Raw genomic sequence first — 14,211 nt, 5'->3', positions numbered from 1 at the left:
TAGGTGTGAAAGTTGCTGTCTGTGAAGTGGCAGGTGCACAGCAAGCAGCTGAACTGTTTTGTTTAAAACCTAAACAAAAAATAAAAAGGAAAACATACTTGCACTCTGTAATACAATGAGAGTGATTAAATGGTTGCTGGCTATCTGAACCGCATGGAGCTGTGCAGGGTGCAGGTTCCTTTGCCTGTTGTGGCTGGTGTAGGGTGTCAGGAGCTGGGATCTGTTGGGATCTGGGATCTGTTGGGAGCTGGGATCTGTTGGGAGCTGGGATCTGTCTCTGTGCAGCAGAGCACGGGCACACGCCGTGGGTGCAGCGCGCGAGGGCGGGCGGCCTTGGCTTCCCCGGGGTGCTGCCTGGCTTTGGGAGGGGGGAACAGGCAGGTGTGGCTCAGGATGGATGATGGAGCTTGCTCCAGGGCAGGATTGTCCTGCAGAACTGGGGAAATCTGAAGCATTGCTTTGAGCTATGTCTTGTACCATGATGAAATACGGAGAATGGCTTTCTGCTGTCATGTACCTGCAGAGGAGAGCAGGGTGCTGAAGGCACTTGGGTAAAGTGACCTCCTGCAGGGGCATCTCAGACCTCCTTTTTTCTTTCTTTTTTTTTGTTAATAGCAGGATTTGTCACTCCTGTTCTAAGTATTTTTCTTGTTGCTCTTTTCCACATGTGTATTTCTTAGACTTTCATCGTTGTACTTCAAAGTTTTGGATTGGAATAACCCACTGAACAGTGTAGGAGGGTGGGTGGCCAGCAGGAAGTGTGAGAGCTCTGTGTGAGCTGGGTTAGAGGGACTGCAGAAGCAGGCAGTGTGGAAATGGGAATGTCACAGCATTTCTCCTTCTCCTTAGACCTTCTCCTAAATAAAAGGAGGAATTAAATCTGAGACAGTCATCTGCAGTGTGGCTGGAGCAGGCCCTTCTGCTTGCTCCTGCAGTGGTGTAACACAGCTCCATGGGATAAAGTTAATAGGGGAACTGCTCTGGTCTCAAAAGTGAAAAAAACCCCTGAGTCTAGATGTGTTTTCATCACCCAGCTTGCTGTGTAGCCCTCCCAGCTGGGCACTGGCACAACTGGAGAGGTGCAGAAGGGGCTGTTTGCAGCAGCAGTGCACGACAGACCTGAGTCTGACTCTGGTCTCACCTCCTTTTGTTAACTCGCTTGGATTGTTCAAACCCACTTTGCTTGTGGTGGTTATTGTGCCTTTCCCTTTCCTAATGTACAGCAGGGAGGAGAGTTTACCATTCTGTCCTGTTACCACTTAGACTTCACCCTTTTTTAGGGCACAGGAAGGAAATTTTGGGTTTGTACCAAATAGGTAAGAGGTTTGAGAGTTTATTTTTCTCATCCCACAGCTTCAGGGTGGCACACTGGAACTGATGGTAGCAGCTTCCCAGGGGTTAGCAGTAGGATCAGCTTCTTGCTGCTTGTGGCTGGTGGAGACTGGAAGTGCCTGCTCCAGGTGGTAAAGGGAATTCAGGTTTATTGCCTGGTACACCTGGTCCTTGTAAGTTGAGGGTAATTGGTGTTTGTGCTGTTTCTGTGTTCTGATGTCTCTCACCTGGCCTGCCTCTGCTCTCTGGTGATTTCCACCTTGTCAGGGAAGGGAATGAGATCCAGGTGGGCTGGGGAAGTGCCCACTGCCATACTGAATCGTTCTGACTTTCTCCTGAAGCTGGCTAGGTGAGTCCCTGGAGGAGCAAAGAAGGGAAAATGGAGAAAGGGAGAATTATTAGTTGACTGATAAAATTGCAACTTACTTTTAAAGTCTGTTTGTGTTTATTGTGCACTTAACTGCTGTCATGCATACAGGCTCCATATCCCTCAAGGAGCCAAGAAGGGTGATCCATAGGGACTGGAGGGTGCAACAAGGAGCCAGGAAAGGTGTTCTGTAGGGGCTGGAGGGTGCAAAGCCCATCCTCTGGCCTGCCTGGCAGCAGGCAGGTGTGGTGCACTTGACAAGTCAAGACACGATGCTTTGAGTAGCTTAAAAAAATATCCCACTTGGTTTGACATAAACAGTTTCTTTATGTTAGGAAATCCTGGTGCAGTATCACATAAACTCCCACGACAAAGCAGACAGGTGAAGACACCTTAGATGTGTTTCACCCTCGGCACGCTGCCTTCTGCACTCAGCCTGGCTTTGTGGAGGATGTGCCTGCACTTCCAAGTGGGAATTAGCCTGAAAGGAGTATTTGTGCTGTTTGATAAGTTAGAATACCTCATTAAAAGGATTAACATAAAATAGTGGCTGCAGTATGATTTAGGAATATAACGGGGCAATGATAGAATTCTTGGGGTTTTTATTTTGCTTAACACAGTGTTTGGTTGCAGCACTGAGTGACTCAGGTGGTATCACAGACAATATGTTGCTTTGCTGGCTTTACTTACACAGCTTTGTCTTAAGGTAACAGAGGAATAAGAAAGAAATGGGGAAGTATAATGTGATTATAAGATGAGCTTTTGTTTGATGCAGTGAGGGCAGCACTCGATTCTGAGCTTCTTGGTGTGATGAGGGGTGTTTTTGTGGGTGGGGGTTTTCTTTCCCCTCTTTGGAAAAGACCAGTATTGAAATACTGCATAACTGACAAATTACTGTTCTAGCTTACAGTCTGTACAATTAGAAATGCAGGCAGAAATTTGCTTCTTTCTGGTTTCAAGGATCATTTTCATCCCATTCCTTTAGTCTTGAAAGTTCTCTAATTAAAACAGTTATGGGAGCTGGTCATATCATTAAAACTATATACTTCTTAAGAGTCCTTTTGAAATAATTTCTAAGTCTCTCTGTGTGCCAGAGAATTAGCAAGCACAGTATGAAGAGTGTGTATCTGACCCAGCAGTTTTTCAGCAGTGAGCCATGTGTGCTGCTTCCTGATGGAACGCTTCCTGAATGTTTGCTCTTCCAGGCACTGTTGTTTCTGTGACCTCCTCTTTCCTCTTGTCTTTGTGGCACAGAGGGGTATTGCTCCTGCAAGTAGCAATAAGAAAGCATTAACTGTCTTTAGAACACTTTATTGGGGTTTGTTTTCATTTCATTCTGGCTTTCTGTCTCCTGTTTTCCCTAATGGAGATAAACTGAAATTACAGAGGCCAAGCTGACTGTGCATTTCAGGGAATTGGAACAACGCAGTATTCATCACTGTAGGGAACTGATAGCCACTACCCAGGGAAGTTTGATATTATCAGTGTAATTAATATCCTTATGCTGAAGCAAAGCTATCTTGAATTTACTGTTCAGCCAGTATTTATTTCCGGTTTTGCCTGGAGTCAATAAATCATGTAATGAAGAGTTTCAGGGTTTGAAAGGAATAATTTTCTGCTTAAATGATTCTCCTGAAGTGATGTTTATTTGTTGCTGAAGTTAATTGAATGCTGGAGGTGGATTTCTAAAGCTGCAGACTGCATGTCCTGGGATATATTCTCTCTCCTGTGTTGTGTAGCACATCTTTGAACAGCAGTTCTTTTGAGGCAGAAGAATTACCCTGTGCAGGTCACCAGACTTCATGCATGAAGAAATTGTTTCATATAATTGTTCTTCTGTCTCGACAGGTCACCCTAAAAAAACTGCTTGGCAGTTTATCTTGCAGGTTACTTTCTATCAGGATTTGCATATTGTTTGATTTTTGTGCCTTACAGGATGTGACTGTTCTTGTGGAGATAACTGCAGGTTTCCATTGCTTAACTTTGTGTTGTGTTTAAGCCTTACACAAGACTTGCTGTGCTTTTGGCTATTGAGAAACTGTATTTCCAAGTTTTAATTTAAAATTGCACTGTCTGAGTCTCGCATTAGAGATGATTGTTATGCCCAGGTTTTAAACCCCTGCTCTGTTTAAAACAGAAAACCTTTCTGTGCAGTAAATGTATTTGTGTATTCCATAAATTCTTTTGACACAGTGGGGTGGCTGTTGTGCTGTGGGAAGTCCACAGAGAAACAAGGAAGTACAAGGTTACTTCAACTGAGATTTTAGTTCAGGCTTGTATTTCTAAATAATAAGCTGCTTAGAGGACGTGCTGCCTGTTCTGCTTAGAAGGCTAAATGTTGAAATGATGGCATTGCACATTTCTTTTCATATATTTGGTACTAATGCCCAGTGTTTTATTTCCTCAGTGCATTGGTTATTGCTGCAGTATTTGATCGTGATGTTAATTGCAGAAGAGCTGCTTCTGTAAGTTACCACATTCCAGCTTCCATGACTCTGTTACTTTTTGTTTGTTTTCATTTAATAATTTGTAGACTTAACTGCATTGAGCTACAGTAGAGAAGCAAAATATTAAGTTGGGAGCAAAAAAAGCGTTCTTTAAAATCCTTAGAAGTATCATGTGAATTTAAATGTTAACTTATATAATCCACAGATGCACATCTTGATTTATGGCCACAGTTAACAGACTGCTGTATTGCTGTCATGATGATAAAGATAAAGTATCTAAGGAAGAGTTATTTAGCATTTTGTAGTCACAAGATCACACACAAAAGGGTCCTACATAATACACAGATATTGGCTCTTTTGCAAGGCTCCAAGCTGGTGAGTTTTGTGAGGTTACACTTTTCTGGTTGTGCATCAGCTGTTACCCTTTAATCGTGGCAAGCTGAAAATTTCTAGAATAAGCTCTCTCCTTCAAACATATTTTCAGTTGTTGTATAAAACTCTTTCCATAGGACTGGGAATTTTTAAAAGAAAGTGACAAATCCATTAGGCAGGTACTCTTGTGTAGTGAATAGAACTGACACCAAAGTATATTCTGTGGGAACTTTTTTTAGAAAATATTTCTGTTGTTGAGAGTTGAGAGCAGTATTCTTAAGAGAAGGGAAATGATGGAGAATTACAGATTTCTCTAGTTAGAGAATTTGAGAAGAAGAAAGAATGGACATCTTATCTATGAGAATTTAAGTCTGTGTGTTGTAGATACTGAACTTGCTTTCTTTAAAAAAAAAAGTGTGAATTGTATCTTTCAACAGATAAACCACATTTTCTTATGCAAATGTAAAAAACTCCACCCTATAACTGTATGAACTTGAACCAGGACCAAAGAGTGTCTGCCAAAGAACCAGATGTCTCTGTTCCTGACAATAAATGCCACTGTGAATGTGTTAAAAAAAAAACCAAAACAAAACAGCCTTTGCAATATGCACATTACCAAGTCAGTCTGATTTTTTTGACTGAAATTTTGAAAGCTGATGTTTATAACATCAGAAGGGTTTCTCAGGGATACCTGGATAGCATCCTTACTTTTTGTAGCCACACCTCTGCTGGTGAGTTGAAGCTGCTGAATGAAGCTGCAGTGTAATTGCTGGGGAAGTGAGTCAGTGCTTGAGCAATCCCACCACGGCTCCTGGGTCTGGAGGTGCTCAGACCAACGCAAGCCAAGGTGCTGCAGGTTGCTGAGTAGTGCCAGGACATATTCTTCTCATACTGTACAACTAATGAGTATCAGCCATGCTACTACCCCCAAACTTCAACTCCTACATTTTAGAAACTGTAGAATTTGTTCTTCTTGGCTAGTTTAAGTCCCTTTATTCAAATCAATTCCTAAGAGGAATTTGCTTTCCTGAGAGCTGCACAAAACATTAGGGAGCAGAGGTGGTGGACAGTGAATTATTTATGTGATCCCTAGGAACTGTCCTCAGAATCAGGGTTTATATATACATAGAGGAGAAATCTTTATAACACGATTGCCACTACAGGTGTGCTGGTTACCTTTGGTACCTTGATTTAATTGTCCTCTGTGATCATCAGTGTGTTTCTTAACTACACTTAAACATAAACTGATAGTTGTACCATGAACTGTGTGCTAAACTAGCGCTGTTGACTAAAGCTGTGAGCTTAGTGCAGCATGTGTATCTGTATTTCTGATGAGTACAAAACCCAGCACATTCCTCCTCCCTTTCCTCTTCTGCTGTAGCCCAGGCTCTTGAGCTGTCTGCAAGTCAGCTACCTCCAGTCTCACTAATTTTTTCACTAGTGCTTTCTAATTCTGAGCTGGTCAAAATTTGGAATAGCTGTTTGATGGATAGTTAGGAAATTACTAAAGCCTTTTCCCTTATTTTAGAAAGGCAAAGAAATATTTTGTGTTTACCAGCCATTACTACAATTTTGAAGAAAAATACCTGGGAGTGCTAAATATTTCCAATCATTACTACAGTTAAACACATATTTAAATAAACAACATGTTTTACTAGGTTTTCTATCTATTACAATATGCAGTATATTATAATGCAGAGCACCAATAAAATAAAATGGTGAATAGAGACATTTTGAACCCTGAGGTTAGAGAGAATAGAACAAGACTCTGCTTTTGAAGCTCCATGAGCATTCTGGGCTGGCTTGTGCAACTCTTTCATGAATAATCAGTATAAGGAATAATCAGATGAATAAGTGATGTTGAATTGGATTCCATTCAGCTCTGACATCTCAAAGAGAGGTGTTTTTTTTTTCTCTGGGTTGGATGATGGTGTTTAAACTATCTTGTTTTAAACAAAATATTTTTAGAGAACGTTGTCATATTTTTTCAGTTTTTGTGGGAAAGAAGAGCATTCAGGTTGCCAGACTAGTTGGTCACCTTGGTTCTGATCTCATGGAATCTTTAAATTAGTATCTTTGTATCCAGTTTTTCCATCTCCAGAAGGGGATTGTATAAAAAAATGAACAATTATTCTCACAAAACACTTGAAGTATTTGGTATCTTTTAGGAATTTCAGGGCTTTACAGATTTTGTATCATTTAGGCACTTGTCTGAGCAGCACATTTTTAAATGACATTGTAATGCAGTGATTGTATGAAATCCCTTGGATATGATCGAGAATGGCATCCTCACTGAAATGTGCCTGTGCTGAGTAAAAAAGGGTCTCAATAGCATAAAATATAGAATCATAGAATTATCTAAGTGGGAAAAGACCTTTAAGATCATCAAGTCCAACTGTTAACCCAGCACTGCCCAGTCTGCCACTAAACCCATTAAACTGTGATTCTGGATACACCCAAATTACCAGAAAATACGTTCTTCATCCCAAATATACCTTTTTTATGGAATGGGCTAGAAGATTATCACCGAATTGCCTTCTTTTCACTAAAGGGGAGCTCAGCTGCACAAATAGCTGGCTGCAGCTTAATGAGCTCTGATTGATCTCCAGAGGGTGCATAGCATAAAATAACAGCCTATGCCATCAGTAACGCATTGAGGGTCTCAGTAGCATCAAACAAGACCTCAAGCTGATGTGGAAGCAGAAAGAAACGAATGCTGCAGAGTGACAGGCACCGATGTCCTGGCTGGGAGCGAGGGGAGGAGGGGAAAAGGCCCGTGTCAGCAGCTGGGCTGCAGCAGCTGCTGGATGTGCTGCCCGGGGCACAGCTGGCAGGGGGTGGGCTCCCAGCCTGTGCTCTGTGTCCTGTGCTGCCAGCAGGAGCTGGATCTGCCCAGGCAGGTCTGCAGGGGCTGCAGGCAGCAGCCTGAACAGGCAGCAGCACCTCGGGAACGCTCCGGGAGGCTCCGGCTCCATCCCGGCTGGCGTCAGCCCTTGCTCCACCTGTAGAGTATGATCCTTGGGGAGCCAGCTGAACCTGTTGTGTTCACAGGTGGATTACCACAGGGGTACTGTATGGAGGGAATACAGAAGCTCTGTCTGTCCAAATTCTTGTGGCTTTTCAGTAAACATTAGGAACTTCCCCCCTGTCCATTAAATATCAGTTAACAAGTGTCGTCCATCACTGCAAAGCTGTGTGTGCAGAGAGAGTGACAGTTCCTTGGAGGAGTGTCCAGATAACGATGATCTCCCCTCTCTGAAAAGAGTTAAAATTTACAGAAGCTTTTATTAGTACTTAGGATTGTATGTCCTTTAGAGGGATAGAAATAATGGGCTTTTTTGCAAGAGAGAAAAAATTCAAATAGGGAATTAAGTAGGTTTTCTTCTGTATGCCATACAGGTAGATTAACTTTATGGTTGTTTTCATTGCATTTTTGCAAGATCTTGAGTATATTTAGTGCAAAATACAAGAGATATACATGAATATTGTCTTCAAATTTTCAAAGTCCAGTGTTTCAGCATGCTTTCAGACACATGCCCTGCAGATAAGTATTGCAGTCTCGGTGTTTTTTTGCCCGAAGTTTTCATTGACAAAGAATTAAACTTTGCCCACTCTTAGCAAATGATGTTGAAGTCAGACAAGAGTGAGTTGCCTCAGTTGCTGTTGTCTACATCATGCTGTTTTTTCCATCCCAGGGCCGAGCCTTGTGTCACTACTCCCAAGCACTTGTGTGGGTGTGACGAGTTTAATAAAGCTGCATTCTTAAACTGCTGCCGTGCAACGTACGGCTTCAGGAGCAGCAGAACGTGGAGATGCAGAAACAGAAAAGCCCTGCGGGCTTGTTCTACTGACAAAGTTTACTTTATTTAAAACAGAAAAGCCATGGGTCATTTATATTGTTGTGTGTTTTGAATTCATCATCTGGTGTTTATCAAAAAGCAAACCTGACTCGTTTTGGTGTGTTTGTTCTCTGTTCCTCAGGCTGCCTTCCAGGAGAATGTTGGGAGACAGGTATGGTGACTTCCCTGCATCTTCATTCATTTGTGCCTTGGAGGTTACTGTAAGCATGGAGTGCCTAAAATCAAAATTAAACACTGCGGCTTTGGAAAAATTGAGTAAAAGAATGTCACAAAATAATTGTTTTCATTTTTCAATTCATATGAGCAGCAAGTTCTTGTGGAATATTTTTCTGAGGTGTGAGCTTTATTTTAGTATTCCAGTTTGGGAAGAAAATGAGCTTACTGGTAATTGTCAGTCCTTCTGAAAAACAAAACCAGCATTTGGGCTGATCATTGTATACCCTGGAAATTACAGTGCTTTTAAAGCAGGAAAAGGGCAGTTTTTTGTTTGTTTGTTTGTTTTTTTTCATTGACTATCTAGTTTTCAATAGAAGCAGAACAACTGAAGTGGGCTGTGCAATCATTGCTGCAGTTGGTACCACAGTAAATAAGGCTTAGGAGTCTTCAACTCAATTTTTGGGCTCGTCTGTTGTATCATCTAGATATCTTGAGAAATCTGCTACTTTTGGAGGTACCCAAGTCCTTTGGTAAAAAGTATTGTGGTAGGTTCCTGTGTAACTTAGCAACATTTAAGTAGTTAAAATCCTCAAGACAGCTTTGATTTGCAAGCTTGGAGGAGAAGCAAATAGGGCAAAGCCTTGGATTTAGTGATTTCTCACCAGGAATTAATAAAGCTGAGTGTATAACTAAGAGAGAGGAAGTGTGGGGGGGAATGGTTCAGTTAGCATATTCTGTGACAGAGCAGGGCATGTGAGCATGGTTAAAGCACTGTTGTTATCAATAAGCTGCTCTTTAAGGGATCTTTGTTAAAATGCTGTCACCTGGCAGCATTCCTGAAAATCTCTGTGTTCTGAACCAGAATATTATTCCTTTAGAACTCCAGCTGTTAAGCAATCCGTTCATATTCAGTGTGTATTTCTAGATAGAAGTAGGTTAACAGCAGAGAAAGGGTGCAAGAACACTTAGGAGAAAGAGGTTAGGGATTTTTGGTGACCTGACCCAGCTGGGTCTGTGATAAACAGAAGCCAGGGTGACTCTTCCCTGGGTCTGCAGTTCCTGCCCTGGAGAGGTTGGGCATCACACAGCAGCTCAGTCTGATTCCACTGTGTGAGGTGCTGAATGAAGCAAATAACACCTTACCCTGACTTAGCTCCAGGTGAGAGAGGGCTCCTGGATGTTGCAGGTTTAGAAGTGCTTCCATGTAGCAAAAATTCTGTGTTTTTTAAATTTCTTAGTCAGAGGAGTACAGCCCATGTTAGTTTACAGCCAGAAGGGTTCCTTACAGACTCTGCTTTGACCCACAAATGTGTGAGTTGAACACATGATGATTTCAGCCTCTGTGTTGGCACACCAGCAGTGAAACAGTGAGTTTCCATGGCATGGAGGAACTGTCAGGCTCCAGTTGATTCCTGCAGAAGGTCAGAAGTTTTACTTGCTGAACCATTCCTTGGTGCCTAGGAAAATGGTTACTTAATGAGTGGATCCACCTTCTGGAGTTCTCTCCCTGGATGCAGTGTGTTGAAAGAGACACCCTTTCTCTGAATTGGAAGGAGCTAAAACATATTCTCCACCCGAGGTAATAATGCTGTTACTAAATAGGTGGAGAAAAAGGTTGCCCTCACTTGTTTCCTGGTTCCTGCCCTGCTTCAGCTTTCCAATTCCACATGTCCTGAATCCTGAGCTTGTTTTTGGCCACAGAAGAAGCCATCGTAAGAATGCCCCTTACACTGTGTGTAAATGGAAGCCCTGAAAGATCTGAAGAATTTTTCTGAGCATAAGTCATGAGAAATGCACTTACTTCTAATAACACCAACTTTTATATTGGAGAAGTTTGAGGTGTTCTGAGAGAATAGAAGCTGTTGGCTGTTCCTGTGAAGCCTGACTCTCCCACTGGCCATGACCTCTGTGTTCCTGAACTCAGGAGTTCTGCTGTCTCACTGACAGGCTTGGTGGCACCGTGACTTTGTGAGATGGCATCGAACTGGCACACTCACAGCTGGGGAACAAATAGCAAGGTCCAGCTGGCAGCTAGAATTCAAATTGTTTGGCTGAGATTTTCTTGATGTAGTGTGCATCTTTATAATCTTCCATTGTATGTCTTGCTCTTTGGCTTTAAATCACGCTGAGGTGTTTCTCATGTACCTCTTTGCCCCTAATCAGAGTTTGTGAGGCTTTTGGACAGAGCATTCATTTTACCTTCAAGTTATCAGGGCTTGCAGGCCATCCCTTGGATAAGCCATAAGTACTCTGTCTCTCCTTGGTCCTGTCAGATTTCAGGTTTTGTTTTCTTGGAGCACTGGAATTCTGCTTCCCAGAGCAAGACCTCGGCAGCAGCTGGCAGCTCCCACTGCTTCCAGGATAAGCTGCTTTAGTGATTCAGGCTCAGATGGAGAGATACTCCCCACGAGTTTTGCATGGCTGGATCCTAATGTGGAAGGGATGAGCGAGCTGTAAACAAACCTGCATCACATCCCAAACCTGTACTTCTAGGGAGTCTCATTGTTTTAATACCCTCTGAGTGTCCCTTTTGGAAGTGAGTGGAGTGTCTGTCAGCTGGCTCTTTTCCATTTGTTCTTCATTGTGCCTCATGGATGCTGTGCTGCCTCTGCTGTTCCAAAGCAGCCTTGCCCTGTGATGCTCTGTTAAACCAGGCAGAGCCAATAAAATTCTCAATATCTGAATTGGATTGCTTACATATAGAAATGCAGATTTCTAAGTGGAAATCTCATATTTAGAAAGATGATTTATCTTCTAGAAACAGACTGGTTTGAGCAGTGATGGCAGAAGTGGGATCCTTCAGTACAATTCAGAGTTTCAGGCTTTGCTGGGAACCAGTGTTCATTTTAAAAACAAACAAACCCCGTTTTTTAGTTCATTAATGAGTCATAAAATACAAGTGTAAGTAAAAACTCCCATGTGTTCTACACGTGATGCATCTCTTGGTGCCTAAATCTCTCATTTTGTATTTCATTAAATTCACCTTGTGCCTTCACATGAACTGGAAACATGTTTATGTTTACCTAAATCCTTCTAGAGGAATAATTTTGTGGGTACATACATAGTCATGCATTCACCAAATATGTATTTTGGTATGACTGGGAGGTGGGAAGGGAGCAATTGCATAGGTTACTGCCTGCTGCCATTTTCTTGGGCTGTTTATCATTGACTCACAAGCAAAGTGAGGTATTTTGCTGTTTATATATTCAATATCCTTTATGTCTCTACTACAAGTGATTTTACTATAAATTAAATTGTATTTTTTCAGTGCATGGGAGAGTAGCAGGAGATGTGTTTTCAATCATGTTGCCTATTTGGAATGTATTTTACATTTTAAAATAATAATATTTTGTTTGTAGGGCACTTTCCCCCATGGCATCGACATTCTCACTGCAGCTGATTATTTTGCTGTTGGTAACAGAGTTAACTGTTACTTGACTATAAGGTAAGTTTCCAATCATTGGTTTTCCTAAACGTGAGGGACTTCTTGTACATAATGAAATACTTGTCTGATTGCCTCACCTTACTGAATATTGCTTAATACTGATGGTTTTAAGTAAATCAAAACTGTGTTTTTATTTTTGCACCAAACTGATTATTGTGTATGAGGCAGAGTGAAAAAGTGGCCATGATTTCCATGACTATGAGGAGGAAGCAGCCAAGAGGCCGTGTTTGCAGGTGGCACAAAACTGTCTAAGCTGGACAAGATGAAGAGAGCTGTAGTCAAAGGAGAGGCTGTTATGATGGCAGATAGACTCTGACGTGGGTGAAAAGGTCAAGTCATACCCATTTTAAAAAACCAGTTTGCCCAAGTTGTTGAATTTGTGGTCTGTGCATAGACCTTCAACTGGAGTGTTTGTGTGGAAAACAGCTGGAAAGCTGGCCACAGTGTGCAGCAATGTTTGAAAAACCAAACTGATCTCTGCAAAGAGCAAATGGGAAATACCCAGACTGGAGTGGTGTGGTTATAAACAAGGGGCTTGTCCTGGAATAGAGTGTCAGCTCTGGACACACAGGTGCTGAAGTCAGGGGAGTTTGGAGCCAAACTGGGGGCAGTGGGTGGCCAGAAGGAACAGAATATTGCACTTCCTTGAGAGGAAATGACGAAGAGCAAGGGCTGGTTCTGGCTTGAGTTGTCTCAGACGGAGGCTGGCCTCGGCCCCAGCCTCTGTCCAGAGCCAAGGCAGGGAGATCAGCACAGCAGCACCCACAGAGGGTGATTCAGCCCTGTTTGAGACAGGGCAGGAAATCGCCCCATGGGGCGGCTCAGGAGCCCAGCAGGTCAGAGAGGCTGGAGCAGATGGTGTCCTTGGGGAGCAGAAACAGCAGACAGGTACATGATGGTTCATGCTCCACTGCCAACTTTGTGACTTCCACTGGGATTTTTCAAGATAATTTGTACTGGAATCCTCTGTCTTTGCCTCGACTATTTTTTAAATTAATCTGTCCACCTCCTCATTGTCCCTTTTGTGCAGAATCATTTCAGTCTGTTCATACCTTCACCTATAACCGACTTCAGTCCTTCTGGGGTCCCCACCCTCCTCCCACTGCCTTCCCCAGAGCTCCCACCTACGGGAGATGGGGAAATGCAGGAGCCTGGTGTTTCCATGCTGCTCGAGATCCATGTGTATGGCATCCATGTGATTATGGAACCCTAGTTTTTTGTACTAAGAAAATTGAAAGCAGTCAACAGTGACAAAGCACTTTTTATTTTCTCTCTTGTATAATTCTGGCTTGGACACTGATTATGTTCTTCTGACCAACAAGTTGAACCAACTGTCAAATCCCCCTCAGGGCTCAGTAGAGGGTGCTTCTGTGCCCAGTCTTGGCTCAAGTGACCAAGGTCTGGGCTGTGGATTTAAGGATTCCTGCTCTGATGAATTCCATAGGTATCAGGATGGGAACATGTGGCAGTATTTGGGTTTTCTCTTTGTTTGCTTCTGATTGCACACAGGTGTTTTAATGGAGCACTCTTGCAGCTGCAAAGTTAATCACTCATGTGAAAAGGTGAAATTAAGGTAATCCATGTGTCCCTTTGTGCCCTTTTGACACAAACATGTCCTGCTGACTGTTGGGCTTCCCCAGGTGATTTAACACTCATCAGATGTACTGAAAAAACATTTCACTTCACTTGTGTTGACCTTGGCTTTCGATAGTTGATGCTTCTGAAGATTGGAAGGCAAACGTGGCTGTGAGTTAGGTAACTGCAGGCTCCTTAGGTAATTAGTGCTGGTGTTCCCTTCCATCTCACACCTGAACCTTGCAGCTTTCACAGCTCTTGTCACAGTTAACTTTTTGTGTGTTTGATTTTTATAAAGGACAAATTGAAAACCCATTTTCCATTTTGGACCATTGTATTTATGAAGATGTAGCACATTTCTGTAACTTAGTTTTCCTCTGTCTCCTAGTTGGTATCAGTGATGAGTTTCTCCAATCTGAAATAATTATTCAAGTTAATATAGACATCTAGATTTTCTGGAATGTAACAGTGGGATTGAATGTCAAGCTTGTTGTAGGTATAGCAGCTTTTAGAAACAATCTGAAAGTTTTACAGAAGTGATTTTAAGTTTTTTTCAAAAATTCAAAGTATTTCCCATTCTATCATTCAGCTGCATCTCATTTAGGAGAAGGCACATTTAATTAATTTTTTGGTTGGTTTAAAACCAGAGAATTTAAA

General features: G+C 42.3%; 1 protein-coding gene across 1 annotated transcript in view; it reads left to right on the top strand.

Annotated features, from left to right (window-relative positions):
- The window catches only part of TBCD (tubulin folding cofactor D), a 114,936-nt gene that overhangs the window by 53,169 nt on the left and 47,556 nt on the right, over positions 1–14,211 (top strand). Inside the window, exons 16-18 of the mRNA XM_008640610.2 lie at positions 4,107–4,164; positions 8,500–8,529; positions 11,894–11,979. Of these exons, the coding sequence (XP_008638832.1) occupies positions 4,107–4,164; positions 8,500–8,529; positions 11,894–11,979 (174 nt within the window). The remainder of the gene's footprint in view (positions 1–4,106; positions 4,165–8,499; positions 8,530–11,893; positions 11,980–14,211) is intronic.

Source organism: Corvus brachyrhynchos, unplaced genomic scaffold (genome assembly GCF_000691975.1).
Source record: "Corvus brachyrhynchos isolate BGI_N302 unplaced genomic scaffold, ASM69197v1 scaffold148, whole genome shotgun sequence".
NCBI classification, from domain to species: Eukaryota; Metazoa; Chordata; class Aves; order Passeriformes; family Corvidae; genus Corvus; species Corvus brachyrhynchos.
The sequence above is the reverse complement of the archived record's forward strand: the minus strand, read 5'-3'. Positions and strand labels throughout refer to the sequence as shown.